The sequence below is a fragment of the Budorcas taxicolor genome, chromosome 23, assembly GCF_023091745.1.
Source record: "Budorcas taxicolor isolate Tak-1 chromosome 23, Takin1.1, whole genome shotgun sequence".
NCBI classification, from domain to species: Eukaryota; Metazoa; Chordata; class Mammalia; order Artiodactyla; family Bovidae; genus Budorcas; species Budorcas taxicolor.
The window spans coordinates 4,935,622-4,958,490 of NC_068932.1; the positions used below are offsets into that span (position 1 = coordinate 4,935,622).

The 22,869-nt window shown below is 37.1% G+C and overlaps 1 protein-coding gene across 1 annotated transcript in view; it reads left to right on the plus strand.

Moving 5' to 3' along the window:
* PCDH15 (protocadherin related 15) overlaps positions 1-22,869 on the plus strand; it is an 898,514-nt gene that overhangs the window by 171,889 nt on the left and 703,756 nt on the right. The window contains exons 2-3 of the mRNA XM_052660663.1: positions 8,180-8,194; positions 8,692-8,757. Of these exons, the coding sequence (XP_052516623.1) occupies positions 8,180-8,194; positions 8,692-8,757 (81 nt within the window). The remainder of the gene's footprint in view (positions 1-8,179; positions 8,195-8,691; positions 8,758-22,869) is intronic.

Consider the following 22,869-nt stretch of genomic DNA (forward strand, 5'->3'; position numbering starts at 1 on the left):
AATAAGTGGTGCTGGGAAAACTGGACACCTACCTGTAAAAGAAGGAATTTGGAAGACTACATAACACCATAAACAAAAATAAACTGAAAATGGATTAAAAACAAAATGTTAGCATGGACACAGTGGAATTCTTAGAGAAAAACATAGGAAAAACACTTTTTAATATAAATCACAGCAAAATGTTTTCTAACCTACCTCCTACAGCAATGAAAATAAAAATAAACAAGTGGGGACTAATACAACTTAAAAGTGTCTACAGAGAAAAGGAAACTGTAAATAAGATGAAAATACAAACCTCAGCTCAATATCAAAACTGTTTGGTTCAGTCGCTCAGTCGTGTCCAAGTCTTTGAGACCCAGTGGGCTGCAGCACACCAGGTCTCCCTGTCCATCACCAACTCCCGGAGTTTACTCAAACTCGTGGCCATTGAGTTGGTGATGCCATCCAACCATCTCATCCTCTGTCATTCGCTTCTCCTCCCGCCTTCAATCTTTCCAGCATCAGGGTCTTTTCCAATGAGTTAGTTCTTTGCATTTGGTGGCCAAAGTATTGCAGTTTCACCTTCAATGTCAGTCCTTCCAATGAATATTCAGGACTGGTCTCCTTTAGGATGGACTGGTTGGATCTCCTGCAGTCCAAGAGACTCTCAAGAGTCTTCTCCAACACCACAGTTCAAAGCATCAATTCTTCGGTGATCAGTTTTCTTTATAGTCCAACTCTCACATCAATACATGACTACTGTAAAAAACATAGCCTTGACTAGACAGACCTTTGTTGGCAAAGTAATTTCTCTGTTTTTTTTAATATATTGTCAAGGTTGGTCATAAGTTTCCTTCCAAGGAACAAGTGTCTTTTAATTTCATGGCTGCAGTTACTATCTGCAGTGATTTTGGAGCCCCCAAAATAAAGTCTGCCACTGTTTCCACTGTTTCCCCATCTGCTTGCCATGAAGTGATGGGACCGGATGCCATGACCTTAGTTTTCTGAATGTTGAGCTTTAAGCCAACTTTTTCACTCTCCTCTTTCATTTTCATCAAGAGGCTCTTTAGTTCTTCTTCTCTTTCTCCCGTAAAGGTGGTGTCATCTGCATATATGATGTTATTGATATTTCTTCTGGCAATCATGATTCCAGCTTGGGCTTCAACCAGTCCAGCATTTCTCACGATGTACTCTGCATGTAATTTAAATAAGCAGAGTGACAATATGCTGTCTTGACATACTTCTTTCCTGATTTGGAAACAGTCTGCTATCCCATGTCCTGTTCTAACTGTTGTTTCTTTCCGTGTAAACAGATTTTTCAGGCGGCAGGTCAGGTGGACTGGTATTCCCATTTTTCAAAGAATTTTCCACAGTTTATTGTGATCCACACAGTCAAAGTATTTGGCATAGTCAATACAGCAGAAGTAGATGTTTTTCTCGAATTTTTGCTTTTTGCCAACAGATATTGGCAATTTGATCTCTGGTTCCTCTGCCTTTTCTAAATACAGTTTGGACATCTGGAAGTTCATAGTTCACATACTGTTGAAGCCTGGCTTGGAGAATTTTGAGCATTACTATGCCAGCTTATGAGATGAGTGCAACTGTGTGGTAGTTTGAGCATTCGTTGGCATTTCCTATTTTGGGGACTGGAATGAAAACTGACATTTTTTCTGTCCTGTGGCCACTGCTGAGTTTTCCAAATTTGCTGGCATATTGAGTACAGCACTTTCACAGCATCATCTTTTAGGATTTGAAATAACTCAACTGGAATTCCATCACCTGCACTAGCTTTGTTCATAGTGATGTTTTCTAAGGCCCACATTCTTGACTTCACATTCCAAGATGTCTGGCTCTAGGTGAGAGATTACACCATCATGGTTATCTGGGTCATGAAGATATTTTTTGTATAATTATTCTGTGCATTCTTGCCACCTCTTCTTAATATCTTCTGTTTCTGTAAGGTCCATACCATTTCTGTCCTTTATTGAGCCCATCTTTGCATGAAATATTCCCTTGGTATCGCTAATTTTCTTGAAGAAATCTCATCTTTCCCATTCTATTGTTTTTCTCTATTTGTTTGTATTGATCACTGAGAAAGGCTTTCTTATCTCTCCTTGCTATTTTTTGGAACTCTGGATTCAAATGGGTATATCTTTCCATTTCTAATTTGCCTTTCACTTCTCTTCTTTTCTTAGCTATTTTTAAGGCCTCCTCAGACAACCATTTTGCCTTTTTGCATTTCTTTTTCTTGGGGATGGTCTTGATCCTTGCCTCCTGTAGAGTGTCACGGACCTCTGTCCATAGTTGTTCAGGCACTCTGTCTATCAGATCTAATCCCTTGAATTTATTTGTCATGGGGGCTCAGATGGTAAAACACCTGCCTGCAGTGCGAGAGACCCAGGTTCCATCCCCAGGTCGGGAAGATCCCCTGGACAAGGTAATGGCAACCCACTCCAGTGCTCTTGTCTGGAAAATTCCATGGATGGAGGAGCCTGGTAGACTACAGACTATGGGGTCACAAAGAGTCAGACACGACTGAGAGACTTTATTGTAACTTCATTTTTCCACTGTAAGGGATTTGATTTAGGTCATACGTGAATTTTGTAGTGGTTTTCCCTACTTTCTTCAATTTAAATCTGAATTTGTCAATAGGAGTTCATGATCTGAGTCACAGTCAGCTCCTAATCTTTGTTTTGCTGAGTGTATAGAGCTTCTCCATCTTCAGCTGCAAAGAATATAATCAGTCTGATATTGGTATTGACCATCTGGTGATGTCCATATGTAGAGTCTTCTCTTGTTGTTGGAAGAGATAGTTTGCTATGACCAGTGCATTCTCTTGGCAAAAGTCTGTTAGCCTTTGCCTTGCTTTGCTTTGTACTCCAAGGCCAAATTTGCCTGTTACTCCAGGTATCTCTTGACTTCCTACTTCTGCATTCCAGTCCCGTATAATGAAAAACTGCTCAACATCACTATCTATTAGAGAAATACAAATCAAAATAAATGAGGTATCATTTCACACTGGCCAGAGTAGCCATCATCAAAAAAAAACAATAAATACTGGAGATGGCGTGGAGAAATGGGAACCCTCTTCCACTGTTTATGGAAAAGTAAACTGATACAGCCACTATGGAAAACAGTATGGAGTTTTCTTAAAAAATAGAACTACAATCGACTCGTCAATTCGACTATTGGGTATATATATACCCTAAGGAAACCATAATTCAAAAAGACACATGTACCCCAATGTTCACTGCAACACTATTTACAATAGGCAGGATATGTAAACAACCTAAATATACTTCAAAGGAGAATAGAGATGATGTGGCACATGTATGCAATGGAGTATTACACAGCCAGTAAAAGGAAAAAAACTGGATCATCTATAGAGACGTGGATGGAATTAGACACTGCCATTCAGAGTGAAGTGAGTCAGAAAGAGAAAAACATTGTATATTAACACATATACGTAGCATCTAAAAATGAGGTACTGAGGAGCCTATTTGCAGGGCAGGAATCAGAAGCATGAACATAGAGAATGGTCACGTGGATGCAGTGGGGGAAAGGAAGGGTGGGATGAATTAGAGATTAGGATTGATATATGTTCACCACTATGCATAAAATAGACAGATAGTGGGAAACTTCTGTACGACACAGAGCTCAACTCAGGGCTCTGTGATGACCTGGTAGGGTAGGATTAGGGTGGGGAAGGGAGGTCCAAGATGGAGGGGATATATGTATAATTATAGCTGATTCCCTTTGTTGTACAGTAGAATCTAACACAACATTGTAAAGCAATTATACTGCAATTTTTTGAAAGGCATTGTTTGACCTTAAATAGACGTTTTGAGAATAGGCTAAGATGGAAATAGGGTTTTCCTGGCTAGTCACACTTTCTAGTAATAAATGAATTTCTTTGGACAATTCTGGATATTCTCTTTGCAGAGTAACATGCTCTTAAGCTTCTGGATGCAGTAAGAATAGCATATCACAGGTTTGCTACCTTTGAAACCAGTCATTACGTATCTGCTAATAGTTTTTAAGTTTGAAATCCTACCTGTTGCATAAAATTATTTAAAAACATACAGAAAAAATATGGCTTATTTTTAGCTTGATGACAAATTTGCAGAAATAAATCACACTGGGCATTCAGGTATTTGTATTCATATCCTGCACTTTACAACAAATTGGGTATGGGAATCAGGTAGGGGCCCAAGAGGTTAGAAATTTGAGGCACGAAAAACAATGAATTTGTGATTTAACCTGGACAGTCAAGGGTGAAATTAAATAGATTACAGAAGTGCATTTCCAAGGTACAGTCATCATCGGCTAACCTGTCTTTCCTGTGGCAGACAGATTATTCACAGACCGTAGAGAACAGGATCACCTAGCCCCCAAATTGCTTTCTAGTTTTCACTTTGATCTCCACGTGGATATTTGCATACCTAATACACTCTGGCTGTTTCATCCAAATTTACTTTTTTTTTCTGAATATACTTACAATTAAAAATACTTTGTGCATTTCAAAACTATAGTTTCATGAGCACATCACTTCAAAGAAAACTATTGTGAATAATGTTATTAATAGATTATTTTTATGTATCTGACTAACCTCTCTACATTAGTGTTGTAAGTCAAAAATTTTTTAACCACTTTTGTTTTGATTTAGAATAAATAAAATTTATTTATTTGGGCATGAAAATATCTTATTGTGGAGTTTTGGAACTTGCTTAAAGAATAAAGCTGAGTGAAAGTCATCCTTTAAAGGGGTCTGGCTGGGAGGAATTGTACCCGCACCTTTACTCCTGGGCTGTTTCTGTTGCTAAGGACTTGATGAGACCAGAGACTTCTGAGTGCACTCCTGGAGAGATGGTTAATGGGAAATTGCAGCTGGGCTGATTGTAGTTCAGAAAAATTCAACAAACATTCTTTCAGGATCCACTCTGGTTGAATTTTGAGGTCACTAAGATAAATATGACACAACCTTCATCTGAAGGAGCTCTCATTAGAAAAAAAATCATTAATATATGTTTTGAAGCAATTTTTCCAGTGGACTATGGTGTATATTGGTAGCTCAGCTAGTAAAGAATCTACCTGCAGTGCAGGAGACCCCAGTTCGATTCCTCAGTTGGGAGGATCCCCTGGAGAAGGGATAGGCTACTCACCCCAATATTCTTGAGCATCCCTGGTGGCTCAAACAGTAAAGAATCCGCCTGCAATGTGGGAGACCTGGATTTTACCCCTGGGTTGGGAAGATCCCTTGGAGGAGGGCATGGGAGCCCATTCCAGTATTCTTGCCTGGAGAATCCCCATGGACAGAGGAGCCTATTGGGCTATAGTCCATGGGGTCACGAAGAGTTGAACACAACTGAGTAACTAAGCACAGCATAGCATATACTGAGGGCTTCCCAGGTAGCATTAGTGGAAAAGAACCCACCTGCTAATGGGAGAGATGTAAGACATGTGGGTTCGATCCCTGGTTTGGGAAGATCCCCTGGAGGAGGGCATGGTGACCTACTCCAGTATTCTTACCTAGAGAATCCCATGGACAGAGAAGCTTGGAGGGCTACAGTCCATGGGTTCACAAAGAGTCGCACACCACTTGGCATGACTTGACATCCTTACACAGTGTAGATTGAAGGAATGCAGAGAATAGGCATTCAGTTTAGACCAACAAGGAAGATTTTCTAGAAGAGGTGATGCCTTGCCAGGTTCTTGGAAGAGAAATAAAATTTAACCAGGGGAAGAAGAGGAGGAAGGGAATTTCAGCAGATGTCACAGCAAACATAAATTTGGCTTGCTATGGCTACCAAATGAACCAAGAAGAGGGAAAAGGGTAAGGGAGGTAGGTAGAGCTGGAATATGGAGAATCATACTTGACTTAGTTGAGCAGAAAAAGTCTATTTGTAAATATAATAGCAACCAAATGATGAGCAGTTGTTGTATATGTATACTCAAGTTTCTCCATCATTCATTTCCCTTTATCTTGCCTACCTATAAAGTTGTTGATTAAATATCTATTCCCCTGCTAATACTTCTGTGAAAATTCACCACACTTTTTCTCTACTTTGCAGCTGTGAGGATTTTAACTGAGGCAGTAACCCTATATATAAATATCATATGTACATTTAGATTGTTGTTTAGTTGCTAAGTCATATCCAACTCTTTTGTGACACTGGGCTCACCATGCTCCTCCACCCATAGGATTCTCCAGGCAAGAATACTGGAGTGGGTTGCCATTTTCTTCTCCATGGGTCTTCCTGCCCCAAGGATTGAACCTGTGTCTCCTACATTGGCAGGCAGATTCTTTACCACTGATCTACCATGTGGTGTTTGTGTGTGTGTGTGTGTGTGTGTGTGTGTGTGTGTGTGTGTGTGTATGTGTGTGTAAGGGAGGGAGGGAGGGAGAGGAAGAAAGAGAGAGGGAAAAAGGAGAGTGGGAAGAAATAAAATAGTATTGAAAAGTAGCTACTCTTTGAAATACAAATGGAAGGCATGCTTCATAATCCAACAATTGCTTCTTGTAAGAACTGGTCATGTTTCATTTATTATTTCCACAAATTGCCTCTGCCTTCTTGTATATCCCATTTCTACTCACAGCAGGCAATGTCTCTATTTTAATCATTTGTGTCATTGATGAACATATTAAACAACTGACTCACATAGACCACATTGTGCCATACTTTTGTGGTTGCTTATGAGTCTTTCCTTTATCTGACCACTTATCTCCCCAACCTGAGATCTGTGAAGAAAGGAGTTGTTGATTTTTAATCCCTATCTTCAGCACATAGTAAGCTATCTACCAATTTGACTGAATAATGTTTGTATGCATAGATGAATAAAAAGCTAGATGAACAGATATGAGAACTCAGGAAGAAAATTTAAATTTTCACTGGGGTATAAGAAAGTTTTGGTGGAACAGGTGAAATCTAACTTTATCAAGAATAACAGACTTGCCAGGCAGTAGAGGCGGAAATGACTTTAGGTAACAAAGCTGCCTTAATAATACAAGATGTAATCCAGCAAGAGTAAGGTCTGTAAGGCGACTAAAGGGCATAGTGCTTAATAAGTAAACAATGTTGAGACTGTGACACCCTCTGAATGATATCCTAAAACATTTTTTTTCATTCCAAAAGAAACATAAGTGTTTTTGTACAGAGAAGTGCCATTAATTTCCCTTGGATTGGGGTGCACAAAAATTATTCTCATGAAATGAATAAACGAATGCAGGATGAGAACAGCTTCCAGGAGATTAATGAGGAAACCACTGCAAGAGTAGAGGCTGCAAGCAGCGAGGAGCTGTGCTATGTCAGGGGTATAGGAAGGAAAGGATGGAGTGTAATGAGAGATTTTAGACCTAAAACTGCTGTGACCTGAAACTCTTGAACATTGACAAGGACAAAGAGAGAAAAACTGGAGATTTCAGATATTTTAAGCTTTACATGACAGAGCACACATCTTACAATATACAACAGTGCTTGCCAAAGCCCTTATTATTCATGCCCATGTACATAATGGCAGAATTTGAATAGATAAATAGTAAACCTTGAAATCATCTTTCAAATAGCACACCTACTTGGATGGCTTAAGCCAATTTATGTTTCAGCCACAGGAACATGCCATGTGCATTTAACTGCATGACACAACCCTATCAGGCTGGCCAAGTATCTCCTGAGAGAGCACTTTATGTCTCAGAAGTATACTTTTGACATCTCGCAGGCAAAGCCTTCACATTTTCATTATCTTGGATATTATAGTTCATAATACTTTCATAATACTATTTATATGTTCATTATCCACACATTAGCAGTTCTTGAGACAAAAAATTAATCACTACTGATTGACAGGCAGTATTCTTAAGGTTCATTCAACACAGAGACAATAGACAATTGATATGTAATTTTATTTACCTTTTCATAGGACACATAGGTGTATTGTATGGTATATTCAAATTGATCTGTAATTTTTAAGATGTGAGTGACATACATTATAAAGTTAACTTGTTCATACTGTATTTGAATTATAAAAATAAGGATTTTACATATTTCATTTCCAGAAATCATTAGGTGTGATATATCTGTTATTGTACAATGCTATTTATATCTTTCAATCCTCACTAAATATACACATATATTCTTTCTTCCTTTCTTTCTTTTATTCTTCTGATCTGCTTCCATTGATGACTCTATTCCTTTGTCTCCAGACTGGCAATATGAGGGTAAGATGACAAAAATAAAATCTCAAAACCCACAAACATTGCTTGTCTGTCTCTGTTTCATTCTCTTTAGAATACTATTGAAATTCTACTCACCCTTTTTAATTAGACCCTTTATCACAATTAAAGTCCAATTATGTTTGTTTCTGTTGTGAAGCTTTAATTACAATTTATCCTTGTTAATCATCCCTTTATGTTATTTCTTTGGGTTAAATTACCATCACATTATCTCTGTCCTGAAGGACTTCTACTCTCCAGTGGTCTCTGCTTATGTTTTCTCAGTATGATTTGAACCATTTCATGGTGTATAAAGTGTCTTTGTTGCAATGTGGTAAGGAATCTGTGTGAACACTTTTTTTAAAATAAAAAATGGTTAAATGATGCATATTAATTTGATTATAGGATATTTCTTTTTAAATGTTAATACATAGTGTGAATTTAATCTCAGGGTGAATGTCCCTGCAATAGCTACTTCTTAATTTGTCTTGTTTTCTCTTTAGATTGCAAACTAGCTAGGGGAGGACCACCAGCCACCATAGTCGCCATTGATGAAGAGAGTAGGAATGGTGAGTGAGATTTCCCTTTTAAAAGTGACCTAATCTAACACGGATTTCTCATTTCAAACCTAGTTTTTATATATGTGGAAGTACTAAATGAAAGCCTCAAAGCAAATTCAGTAACAGTTTTCTTTTAATTTCTTCACTGTATGACTTTAATTTATACCATTCCCTGGAAATACTTGGATTATATTACGAGAGACTCAGTGAATAGAAATGTTTATTTTTTTGCTTGTTTTTTTAAATATAAATTTATTTATTTTAATTGGAGGTTAATTACTTTATAATATTGTATTGGTTTTGCCATACATCAACATGAAATGTTTAGTTTTGATTGCAGAGAAGTCACTTGATTCAGGATCAGTCCAAGAATACATTTAGATACTGGATAGAGCTTTTCTTTGTCAATAGGTAGATTCAGCTATTACATATACTGTTACCTAGAGTATTCCTCCAAAAGAAGTGAACCACAGGGTAAACTCTGCACTGTTAATTTCAATATGCTACAATCTGGTTAGGATTAAGATCCATAGCCTATCATTAGGCATGGTGATTTAAGAAGTTACTGGGAAAACTGAAAAAGTTCTTGATGACCGAGAACCCCCCAACAAAAGGTGTAGAACAGAGGAGAAAGTCTGACTTTTCACTCAGTCTGTCTGCCATGCTGCTGCTAAGTCACTTCAGTTGTGTCCGACTCTTGGCGACCCCATGGACTGCAGCCTACCAGGCTCCTCCATCCATGGGATTTTCCAGGCAAGAGTACTGGAGTGGGGTGCCATTGCCTTCTCTGCTGTCTGCCATAAGTAACATCTAATTCTTAATTTATATTAAGCCCTTCAGCAATATAATTTTCTTTATCAAAACAAAAAATTAGCGCTTTTGTTCCCCAACACTCTCTTAGTCTCTCTAAACTTTACGAATATTTAAAGATGCTACCCCTCTATTGGAGAAGGAAACGGCAACCCACTCCGGTACTCTTGCCTAAAAAATCGCATGGACGGAGGAGCTTGGTGCAGGCTACTGTCCATGGGGTCGCAAAGAGTCAGGCACGACTGAGCAACTTCACTTCACTTCACCTCACTCCTCTATTAAGTAAAAGTAAAATGGTAATCTCTTGAGTCTTGGTTTCTATTGCAAGCTCTTCTAAATATGAGAATGTTCTGTAGCTCATTTTGTCTATTGATTCTGCAACAGATCTTCCACTGGGTTTAATTTGTACTCTTATTTTATCAGATTGATGTCTTTCAAAAAAAACAATGCCAAGTGGCTTATTAGAAAATGACTTTTCACTGCATTTCAACCTATATGTATCTTGAAAATTTCTATAGTATGCATAATACCTGTATTGATATATTTAATCATAGATTTATTATTCTGTATTAGAAATATTTTTCTTTCTTAGAAGAATCTGTATAAACTTCTTAAATTCTTAAACATCTTTCACACCCTTTGCAATCAGCCAAAAAATGTCCACAATACTCCTGGCCTCTGTTTAAACAAATTTAAGTGTTTCTTCTAAATTTTAGAAATGCTTTTAAAATTACACAGGTTTGATAGTTTATTTTTTTTTTTAATTCAATACTTATTGACCTTGAAAACATGTGAAGTTAATGTATTACTAAGATACATTTAAATAAATTAGGAATGAGTTCTATATGTGTCCTCAGAAAAGAAAATGTATATATATTATTACTATACCAGAAAATGTACATTTCACATGTAGAATTATGGTTTATCCTTAACTGTTTTTCTGTGAACAAATCTGCTTTCTAAATGTACTATACTAAGAAAAAAAGTTTGCTTTTTAAACAGAGACAAAAAATTAACATGATAGTAAACTAATCTATATATTCTCATTGTCACCAGTTCCCTTAAACATATAAGCTGAGTTGAACTAAAGCATTAATTTCATAAATGGCTGTTTCAACATAATTCTACACAGAGCTTATTTTGCCAACTAGATAATTATAGCCACAGTAATATTTTACCTCCCCTTGTGCTGATGAGATGCCACTTTTTGAAGGAGCTTAGGAACCCTACAAAGATGTCATAGCAGTGCTGCATGGTGGCATGTGGTGGAAGTTCAATATTTATGTTTTGGAAGAATGTGACATGATGTAGTGGAGTAATGTTTTGCTCTTTAATTGGCATATTTTGTAGAACCTGCCAACTACTCAGAGTGCTGCCAAAGTTTTTTGAGTGTCATCACAAGGAGTATAAGTACCAATCTAGAGATTAAATGTTTTACATTTTTCTTTCACATTAAATTTCTAAAAATATGGTAATCAAATGAAACTCTGCCAGATATTATAATGTAATGCATAATCATACTTGCTTTAAAGTCTAAAGGAAACAATGCATTAAAGTGTTTTCATATTTTTCTTTAGACAATTCTGAGAAATTTCCCAAAAGGACAGTTAATTCTAGTCCTGCTTTTAAACCCTTAGTTTTTTCTTTTTTTCATGAAACATTTTAATTGGCAGCAACAAAACATGCAGGTATTCTATTTTACTGGTGTAATAAGCACCTATTTTTAAAGGTTCTGGGCCTCTTAAAAGTAATGCATAGCAAATCCTTTATTAAGCCAAACTAGTAAGTATGTGTGTCAATTTGTTTTGTTTTTGGCTTACTTTATTGATGTCTACTGCTAAACAATCTCCATTATTAAATACATCCTTGAGTATAGCTTTTAAACAACTCAGGCCTTTTAAAATATATACTTAATTTTCTTATATAAGTCACTGCTGCTGCTGCTAAGTCGCTTCAGTCATCTCCGACTTTGTGCGACCCTATAGATGGCAGCCGACCAGACTCCCCCGTCCCTGGGATTCTCCAGGCAAGAATACTGGAATGGGTTGCTATTTCCTTCTCCAATGCATGAAAGTGAAGTCGCTCAGTCCTGTCCAACCCTATGGACTGCAGTCTACCAGGCTCCTCCATCCATGGGATTTTCCAGGCAAGAGTACTGGAGTGGGTTGCCATTGCCTTCTCTGATATAAGTCACTAAGATACATGTAAAGACTATCCATTATTTGTTACATACATCTGCATATTTCAAAATTTTTATTTTCTGTGGAATGGAAATATTTCTTCTTTTATGAATAGGTATGCTAAATTTGTTTGCATGTGTATATGTTTGAAATAATTAAAATTTTAATAGATAGAGATTCATAAACCTCTTTCTCACTCTGGAACCTGTTAGATTATTCCCTTCCTTGGTCCTTGTCCTCAGCTATATATTGATAACAGATTCATTATATCACCCTCAATCTGAAAAGTTCATTTTCATCACAGCTACCAGAAAATCAAGCTTATGTGATAAGGACCCAAAGTCAGCCCATTAAGAAAATCACATTGGCCCATAATCACCCCCAGAAACCTCTAGAACTAGTATATAGGATATATTTAGGAGTAATTGCATTTAGAAGGGAGAATGTATAGTGAGAAACAGACTTAGAATATATTATTTGAAAATATCTAAAAAATATTTTTCCAGAAAAGCTTATATATACAGAAAAACCTGCACATGCACATGTACAGAAGTTTAATTCATAATTGCCCAAACTTGGAAGCAAGCATGATGTCCCAGCAAGTAAACTATGGTGCATCCAGACAAATTCAGACTAAAACGAAACGAGCTATCAAGCCATGAAAAGACATGGAAGAGTATTAACTGCATCTTACTAACTGAGAGGAGCCAATCCAACAACAACAACAAAAAAAAGCAGAGGTTGTATGACCTCAAATATGGCATTTTGGAAAAGGTAAAGAAAATAAAAAGATTAGTACTTTCTAAGAGTAAGTAGGAGAAAGATAGGCAGAGCGAAGAGGAATTTTAAGGCAGTGAAAACACTGCATTATATTTTAATGGTGGATATATGTCATTATATATTTGTCTAAACCAATAGAACACACAACACAAAAAGGAAATCGAAGGTAAACTGTGGACTTTGGGTGATTATGATGTGCTAATATAGGTTCATCCTTGGTTAAAAAATATTGTACCATTCTAGTGAGTGATATTGATAAAGCAGAATGCTACACATGTGCAGGGTAAAGGATATATGGAAAAACACTCCCTCCCTGTACTTTCCATTGTGAACTTAAAACACTGCTCTAAAAAAGAAACTGTTAAAAAATATTTCTAGAAATACATTCTTAGGTTCACTGGACTTTGAGTTGGCTAAAGGCATTGAGTCCTTACTGGAAGGAGAAAGGCCAGGAACAGTTACACTAGAACAATTTAAACTTGCCTCTGTGTGCCAGCCGAGTCAGAGTCTTAGCTGCTTTACAACAACTATGGAATGACATTCAAACAGACTTTGGAACAAATGGCTCAGGCTAACTCTCAGAAACTGGATAAATATACATAAGCAGTGCTGAGTCAAGGGGATAAGAAAACGATTTGAGGCCATGGTTTGAATATAACACTATGACTGTACAAAAGTAGACAGGTTCAGAAGCAAAAGAATGCCACTAGGTAAGTGAGAGATTTAGGAGGCAAATCCATGAGTGTCCTTTGTGGATCTGCAGTTAAGACATTGTGGACTCACAGCTAATTTGGGAAATGAAAGATAATGGAGTGTCTTCACATTACGAAAGGAGCCATCAACAGAGGATGCCACCGCTGGTTTAATGAGAGTGTTTCCTGGTCCTTGTCAGGGTACGTTTCAGAACCAAGTATCAGCTGGGTTGAGTATTACAGACCCTCCTGTGCTTCTAGGGAGGTAGGGGAGGTTATAAAAAGGAACTATGAATTCAGTTGCTCACTCCTTCTGTGGAGATTCTCTGGCCCATGCATGTAGCTTGGGGAGGGAAGGGAGATTGATTCTTCATTAGAAACAATTATGTTATTGAGGGGCATTTGCAAGTTGTTTGGTTGTCATCCTTTTCTTTCCATTGTCAAAAATCACTAAGCTTGGAAAAGCAGAAGATTAAATGTTTATGCCGATGTTCTTTTTTCCTTATAGTTACCAATTTCATATCTTAGAGTTATAGCAAAAGAGTATGCTATACTCTGTCTTACGTACCGCCAAAGGGTTGCAAGTAGAGTTTCACATATTCCTAGTAAAATAGATCTTGCACTCATGGAAAGATAAGTCTTAAAGAACCAATGTTTTTTTTTTTTTTTTTTAATGAATATTCCCAAGGTTTAAACAAAGTGTGATGTCATATATATATATATATATATACACACACACGTGTGTGTGTGCTCAGAACCCTCTCTTTTTGCCAATGTTATCTTCACTCTTCTCTTTTATTCTCTAAAGAGAGCAAGGTCTAAACTGGCAGAAAAAAATTTGCAACAACAACTAAAGTGGAAAATACTAAACTGTATGAAGTAACTCAGAGTAGAAAATGATGAGAACCTCAGATGAGAGATGGCACAAGATGTTGGGAAGAGAGGAAACTAAGGAACCAACATAGCAAGTTATCAGGCAATCTGGATGACAGTGTTCAATTGGAATAAAGTGAAAGAGGTTGAAGATGCCACCAAGAGGTTAAAGGTGCTAGAAATTATATAGTCAGTGAAAAAATGTTTCAATATCATTGCCACAGAGAGAATCCTTGGCTCATAGAAATGTTTTGAAGAACTGTTACTAAGATGGAAATATTTCTCTGGGTCTGTCCTTAGTTCATGTTTCTTTCAAAGTGTTGAGACAAGGATACAACTGAAGATGTTTCTGGATTTAATTTCTTCTCTGTTCTATAACTATTTTAATTATTTTAAATAAGAAATATAACGAAGAGTAGCCAACATAATTTATATATTAAATAAAACCTGAAGTATAGGATACTTTCTTACATATTAAACTTTTGAAAAATTGTATAGCATTTTACTCATGAAAATAAAAGGGAGAGAGGAATCTAGTATATATGTTCTATGGGAGTAATTGTTCTAAGGGTTTGATTTTAAACAGTTAGCTTGTAAAGACAGCTTTCAGTTCAGTTCAGTCGCTCAGTTGTGTCTGACTATTTGCGACCCCATGAATTGCAACATGCCAGGCCTCCCTGTCCATCGCTAACTCTAATAAGAGTTCACTCAAACTCATGCCCATCGAGTCGGTGATGCCATCCAGGCATCTCACCCTCTATTGTCCCCTTCTCCTCCTGCCCCCAATCCCTCCCAGCATCAGAATCTTTTCCAATGAGTCAACTCTTCGCATGAGGTGGCCAAATTACTGGAGTTTCAGCTTTAGCATCTGTCCTTCCAAAGAACACCCAGGGCTGATCTCCTTTAGGATGGACTGGTTGGATCTCCTTGCAGTCCAAGGGACTCTCAAGAGTCTTCTCTAACACCACAGTTCAAAAGCATTAATTCTTCGGCACTCAGCTTTCTTCACAATCCAACTTTCACATCCATACATGACCACTGGAAAAATCATAACCTTGACAGGATGCACCTTTGTTGGCAAAGTAATGTCTCTGCTTTTGAATATACTGTCTAGGTTGGTCATAACTTTCCTTCCAAGTAGTAAGCGTCTTTTAATTTCATGGCTGCATTCACCATCTGCAGTGATTTTGGAGCCCCCCAAAATAAAGTCTGACACTGTTTCCACTGTTTCCCCATCTATTTGCCATGAGGTGATGGGACCAGATGCCATGATCTTCATTTTCTGAATGTTGAGCTTTAGGCCAACTTTTTCAACTCTCCTCTTTCACTTTCATCAAGAGGCTTTTTAGTTCCTTTCTGCCATAAGGGTGGTGTCATCTGCATATATGAGGTTATTGATATTTCTCCCAGCAGTCTTGATTCCAGCTTGTGCGTCTTCCAGCCCAGCGTTTCTCATGATGTACTTTGCATAGAAGTTAAATAAGCAGGGTGACAATATAGCCTTGACGTACTCCTTTTCCTAATGGAACCAGTCTGTTGTTCCATGTCCAGTTCTAACTGTTCCTTCGTGGCCTGCATACAGGTTTCTCAAGAGGCAGGTTAGGTTGTCTGGTATTCCCATCTCTTTCAGAATTTTCCACAGTTTATTGTGATCCACACAGTCAAAGGCTTTGGCATAGTCAATAAAGCAGAAATAGATGTTTTTCTGGAACTCTCTTGCTTTTTCCATGATCCAGCAGATGTTGGTAATTTGATCTTTGGTTCCTCTGCCTTTTCTAAAACTAGCTTGAACATCTGGAAGTTCACAGTTCATGTATTGCTGAAGACTGGCTTGAGGAATTTTGAGCGTTACTTTTCTAGTGTGTGAGATGAGTGCAGTTGTGTGGTAGTTTGAGCATTCTTTGGCATTGCCTTTCTTTGAGATTGGAACTGACCTTTTCCAGTCCTGTGGCCACTGCTGAGTTTTCCAAATTTGCTGGCATATTGAGTGCAGCACTTTCACAGCATCATTTTTCAGGATTTGAAATAGCTCAACTGGAATTCCATCACCTCCACTAGCTTTGTTCGTAGTGATGCTTTCTAAGGCCCACTTGACTTCACTTTCCAGGATGTCTGGCTCTAGGTGAGTGTGAGTGATCACACCATCATGATTATCTGGGTCGTGAAGATCTTTTTTGTACAGTTCTTCTGTGTGTTCTTGTCACCTCTTAATATCTTCTGCTTCTGTTGGGTCCATACCATTTCTGTCCTTTATGGAGCCCATCTTTGCATGAAATGTTCCCTTGGTATCTCTAATTTTCTTGAAGAGATCTCTAGTCCTTCCCATTCTGTTGTTTTCCTCTATTTCTTTCCATTGATCACTGAGGAAGGCTTTCTTATCTTTCCTTGCTATTCTTTGGAATACATTCAGATGCTTATATCTTTCCTTTTCTCCTTTGCTTTTCACTTCTCTTTTTTTCACAGCTATTTGTAAGGCCTCCCCAGGCAGCCATTTTGCTTTTTTGCATTTCTTTTCCATGGGGATGGTCTTGATCCGTATCTCCTGTACAGTGTCAGGAACCTCCATCCATAGTTCATCATGCACTCTATCTGTCAGATCTAATCCCCTTTACCCTGCTTCTATTCTGTGTTGTTGCCTTATGGCTACAGTAAACAGCATTAGTCTCCTTGATGGTTTCCTAGAATTCTATTTGAAGTATGGAAAAGTTAAAAATAAATATGTATTCTGCTTCATAAATTTTTATGAAACATAGCAACTCTAAAAATAGAAATTATATACATTATATGAAGGTAAATTAATAGGTGACTGTAAAAACTTTTGAAGTATTAAGACTAATATTGTATACGGGATTATATAGGATCATCAGTGTTGACATCAGGCAAATGATCTTTAGCACAACATGACAGCTTTGTTTTTCTGGAGAAATAGAGAAAAATATTTTCCTGTTGTTCTGTAATCCTATAACATTGAAACTTGACCCTCAACTGCCAAAATATTAAGTGTTTTTATAAGATATTAATGTTCTTCTGGCTAGATTGCTGTGGATGTTGTATAGCCTCAAAATCATGATTACAAATTTCTTTGTTATTCTATTATTTATTTCTCCCAGTCATCATCAAGTCATTCTGAGTTCTTTCTAGTGAAATGAATACACAATGATGAGGAAGTGAATTTTTTGTAAATTATGAAAGAGTTAAATGAAACTATCCTCAACACATTTGTAACTATTAGAGAAAAATGATGTAAAAAATCATGTCCAGTTCCTCACTTATTTTAATCCTCATGTTATAGTGACTAAGACAGTTGTTCTAGTAGAAAACAATTTGGCTCTGTTCATTCCTGCTGGAGCTACACATACGACAGTGCATTCTGCTTTTGTTCATTTGTGCTAAAGTATTATTTTCTAAAAGGTCAGCAGCTGCAGACTTCTGAATATATAACTGTGAAATAAATTGAAATCTTTCTAAGCATTAAGGAAATAGATAACTTGAGATAAGTAAAAACCTAACACACATTAGCATTTAATCATATTTCTTTTATGATATGTCTTTTCTCATTTGTTGACTCTATAGCACCCAATATACAATGCTATTGCTGGACCTAGTGAAATGATACTAAAAGAAAGGACATGGGAAGGACACACAACAGACAGAAGCCAAAAAGGCTGGCAAGCTAGGGTGTTTTATACAAGGAAAACAATTCTATTCAAGTTAGTGACCCTCATTTATGTTTAAGTTTCAGAATGCTAATGTAATGATGATGAAAAGTATAAGTTATGTGAGGTAACCCTTGGTTTCTAAGGTAAACATTTTAGAAAAAAAGCATTCTAATATTTTGCATTTTCTTTGAATCCTTTATTTTAATCTCATGTCTAACAGAAGTAAATTTGAATTATATAGAATTAAATGACATCATACATACACAGTCCCAAATGATGCTGTTATAATGGGCCACTTTTCTATAGAGAGAATATCTAAATCCTAAGTCACTAGGGCAAACAATTGAAGCTAGCATATATTTCATTTGCTTAGACTGTTGGAAGATGGGCCATGGGTCTTGGTGGCAACAAGAATGGGACTGTGTGGTACAAGGAGAAAAATACCAGCAGAAGTAAGAATAGGCAAAAGGAGATTGTTTAATGTTCTTAAAATGAAAAGAAAAACTTTGTTTCTGAGGTACCCTGAGTGAATAGAGAGTTCTGTGCTAAGCAGCCAATACTTGAGACTTGAACTAACAATTACTGTCAAACAAAACTCAGAATCTAGAAAACAAAAATGAGGAATGATTAAAAAAAAAAGAAAAACTTTGCCTTTGGTAACCAGTGGCAAGTGGTTTGGATAGGCTAAAAGGAATGCTTTAATATATTATATCTCCACATTCTATTTAAGTAAACCCATTTGTATTTTAACCAAGCTGAATTTACTTTAATGGTGCATAGCTTTGATTCCCCAAACATTTTATTACTGAGTACAATTAGGAGATTAATTTTTATTCTAAGGAATAAAAATTAATATATTAATATATATTGATATATTGTAGAAAAACTTCAGTTTTTTCAGAATAGGAGTCATGTGTATTAAAGATAAGTCATTCTAATTTAAATTTTTATTTTTTATTAGCCAAACAAAACACATCTGTGTGGTTCATATCACGTGTAAGCCACCAGTATTTTGATTCCTAAATTAGGCAACAAAGATGACAGAGGTGCATGCGGGAAGGGACATCAATGAGATGACATTTTTTTTCTTTGGAAGGGAGCGAAGGGACTTGGTTGTGAGCTTTCTTTGCATAACTAGTGCTGTTAGCACTTAGGTTATGTGATTTGAATTTAGCTGGGGAGTGAGTCTCTGATGGAGATTTAGGAACTTGGGGATGGGAGAAGCACCTAAGTTCAGTTACTGGTTTTAGCATCCAGCTCCTGGAGGTTCTGTCTACAACTGCTCTACCTCATGCAGGCTTCCAGATTCCACCATTACCCTGCTCCCAAAGAATTTTTCAAATTCCTGTTCGTCATGCATGGTTCTTTCACTTCTGTTTCTCATGATCAAATGTTGGCCACTAGATTATTTATCTTTGATGTGGGTCAGTGGGGTATGACTCTTCTGTTAGGACACTGGAAATATGAAAAGGATCACTTCTGTTACTTTTGACTATAGTAATCAACAATATAAAGGTTCTTAGCAATTGCTGGATGAGAACAGTCACTCCTAGATGATTTGAAACATCCTTGGAGTTAAAATACCTCCTACAGCAATTTTCAAAACAAATGTTCAAACACCACATATTTACACCCAGAAATGTAACAAATTTCAATTAAATATGCTGAAGAGTGCCGTGTGGATTAATGAATATAAAAGTATTTAGTATCTCTTCGTCTATTGCTATTTCATGACACTGAAGGATGCACTAAAGCTAGATTCTATATTCATATCAGATGGTACAATTTAAGCAAATATACAATATATATTAATACAATATGTTAATACTTATTAATCCAATATAGTAATACTTATTAATCCAATATATTAATACTTATTCTTTAGAATAAAAATTAATCTCCTAATTGTACTCAGTAATAAAAGGTTTGGGGAATCAAAGCTATGCACATTGAAGTAAATTCAGCTTGGTTAAAATACAAATGGGTTTACTTAAATAGAATGTGGAGATATAGTATATTAAAGCATTTCTTTTAGCCTATCCAAACCACTTGCCACTGGTTACCAAAGGCAAGGTGTTTCTTATTTTGTTTTGTTTTTTAAATCATTCCTCATTTTTGTTTTCTAGATTCTGAGTTTTGTTTGACAGTAATTGTTAGTTCAAGTCTCAAGTACTGGCTGCTTAGCACAGAACTCTCTATTCACTCAGGGTACCTCAGAAATAAAAGTTTTTATTTTCATTATAAGAACATTAAACAATCTCCTTTTGCCTATTCTTACTTCTGCTGGTATTTTTCTCCTTGCTTGCTTGCTTCTGAAAATTTACAAGCCTACAAACTTGGAATTTGAATTGTCAGAGCTGTGTTTGATTGAGGTTTCTTCTTAAAATGGTTTTGCGTAGAAAAGGAATAGCTACTTATCTGGGTACATTAGAAAACTAGAAAACAAGCAAAACCAATCCCCTCCAGGTGGCAGAGGCAAGACCTCTAGGGGGAAAAAATAACAACAAAAAAAGCAGAGCAGAGCAAGAAAACAAAGAGTGTTAGTCAAGTGGACAGGCAGTGTTGCTATTGCAGGTGTTTATTTAAAAAGATCACATTTGAGCAAAGATCCCTGAGCAAAACTGACTAAAGATGTGAGCCATGCACTTAGCTAGGAAATTTACATTTCAGATGGAAAATTCAAATCCAAAGACTACGAGGATGAATATTGCTGGTCAGTTTGTGTATTTGTCACTTCAGTCAGTTCAGTTCAGTCGCTCAGTCGTGTCTGACTCTTTGCGACCCCATGAATCGCAGCACGCCAGGCCTCCCTGTCCATCACCAACTCCTGGAGTTCATGCAAACTCACATCCATTGAGTCGGTGATGCCATCCAGCCATCTCATCCTCTGTCATCCTCTTCTCCTCCTGCCCCCAATCCCTCCCAGAATCAGAGTCTTTTCCAATGAGTCAACTCTTCGCATGAGGTGTCCAAAGTACTGGAGCTTCAGCTTTAGCATCATTCCCTCCAAAGAACACCCAGGGCTGATCTCCTACAGAATGGAGTGGTTATATCTTCTTGCAATCCAAGGGACTCTCAGGAGTCTACTCCAACACCACAGTTCAAAAGCATCAATTCTTCTAACTCTTTGAAACCCCATGGTGTGTCCATGGAATTCTCCAGGCAAGAATACTGGAGTGGGTTGCCATTTCCTTCTCCAGATGGAAATGGTCTGGTCAGTTTAAGGGAGGGTTAAAAAAAAAAAAAAGCCTGGAGAAAATGATAACAAATGTGGTTGAAGTAGAGGCAATGGATGCTGATTGATATAAGGACACTCTTCAATCAAAACCACTTGATTGTGAAATACAGGTGGCTAGCTGAAACCACTAAGGATAATTCTTCTTCCTGTATCTCACTCAATATTCTAGTTTGCACATTTCATAATTTAAATAGGCAGTTGTATCTGTATACATGTACAATTTCAGAAAACATTACCCTTTAAAAGATCTGTTAAAATACTAGAAAATAGTGATTCACTCAATTTGGCTTGGTGGTATCACTGCCTCATTTAACACATAGTAAAGGATTACTGCAACCATTCCAAAGGTCCGTGTGAACATGATAGTTCCTGTAAATACTGAAAATCTGAAAGTTTAATAGTGTGACACCATCAAAATTATAACCAATGATCTTTGTTGTATTACATTGTTTTCAAATCACCATTAATTTTTTTAAAAAAGGGAAAATGCAGTGCTAGTCCACATTTCGGAAAAAAATATTTGTAACTTGTAATATTTGTAAATGTTTCACTTCACTTGATAACATGATCATCTTTATAGAAGCACGCTTTAGTGAAAATGTTGATTAACTGTACTTTATCTTAATAATTTAGGACAGGCAGGATATGAACATTGTTAGTAAGGGACTAGCATCCCATCAATCAATACAGGGTTAATTTACTATTTTTAAAAGTTGTTTTTTGTTTTTTTTTTTTTTGGCGGGGAGGTGATGTAAGGACTTGAGAAAGAGTCAGAAAAGATTATACATGTATTAACAGAGTGAATAAATTAACAGAGTTAATAATTTGGAAATTTGTCCCAAGTCCCAAGAAAATTTGTCCCAAGTGTTTAATATCCCTTTGCAGTGAATAACCTTTGAGAACATTGTTCAAAGCAAAGCTTTTCCTTCTAATTTTGCATCACTAATGACCAATTAATATCTCCACATTTCCATCACACAATAACTAGCAAGTATGAAAGTGAACATTTTATTTATATTATTTGCATATTCCTTCAACGCTCTAAATCTTGAAGTCTCTCAAATGTTCTACAATAAATAGATTTTTGTCAGTTAATACTGTTTGCTTTTTGCAAACCTATTACTGCTACATCGCTTCAGTCATGTCCGACTCTGTGCGACCCCATAGACGGCAGCCCACCAGGGTCCCCCATCCCTGGGATTCTCCAGGCAAGAACATTGGAGTGGTTTGACATTTCCTTAAACCTATTATATGTCCTTAAATAAAATTAGTTAGTTTGATTTTCAGTTCAGTTCAATTCAGTCGCTGAGTTGTGTCTGACTCTTTGCGACCCCATGAATTGCAGCATGCCAGGCCTCCCTGTCCATCACCAACTCCCAGAGTTCACTCAGACTCATGTCCATCGAGTCAGTGATGCCATCCAGCCATCTCATCCTCGGTCGTCCCCTTCTCCTCCTGCACCCAATCCCTCCCAGCATCAGAGTCTTTTCCAATGAGTCAACTCTTCGCATGAGGTGGCCAAAGTACTGGAGCTTCAGCTCTAGCATCATTCCTTCCAAAGAAATCCCAGGGCTGATCACCTTCAGAATGGACTGGTTGGATCTCCTTGCAGTCCAAGGGACTTTCAAGAGTCTTCTCCAACACCACAATTCAAAAGCAACAATTCTTCAGCCTTCTTCACAGTCCAACTCTCACATCCATACATGACCACAGGAAAAACCAGAGCCTTGACTAGACGGACCTTTGTCTGCAAAGTAATGTCCCTGATTTTGAATATTCTATCTAGGTTGGTCATAACTTTTCTTCCAAGGAGTAAGTGTCTTTTAATTTCATGGCTGCATTCACCATCTGCAGTGATTCTGGAGCCCGCAGAATAAAGTCTGACACTG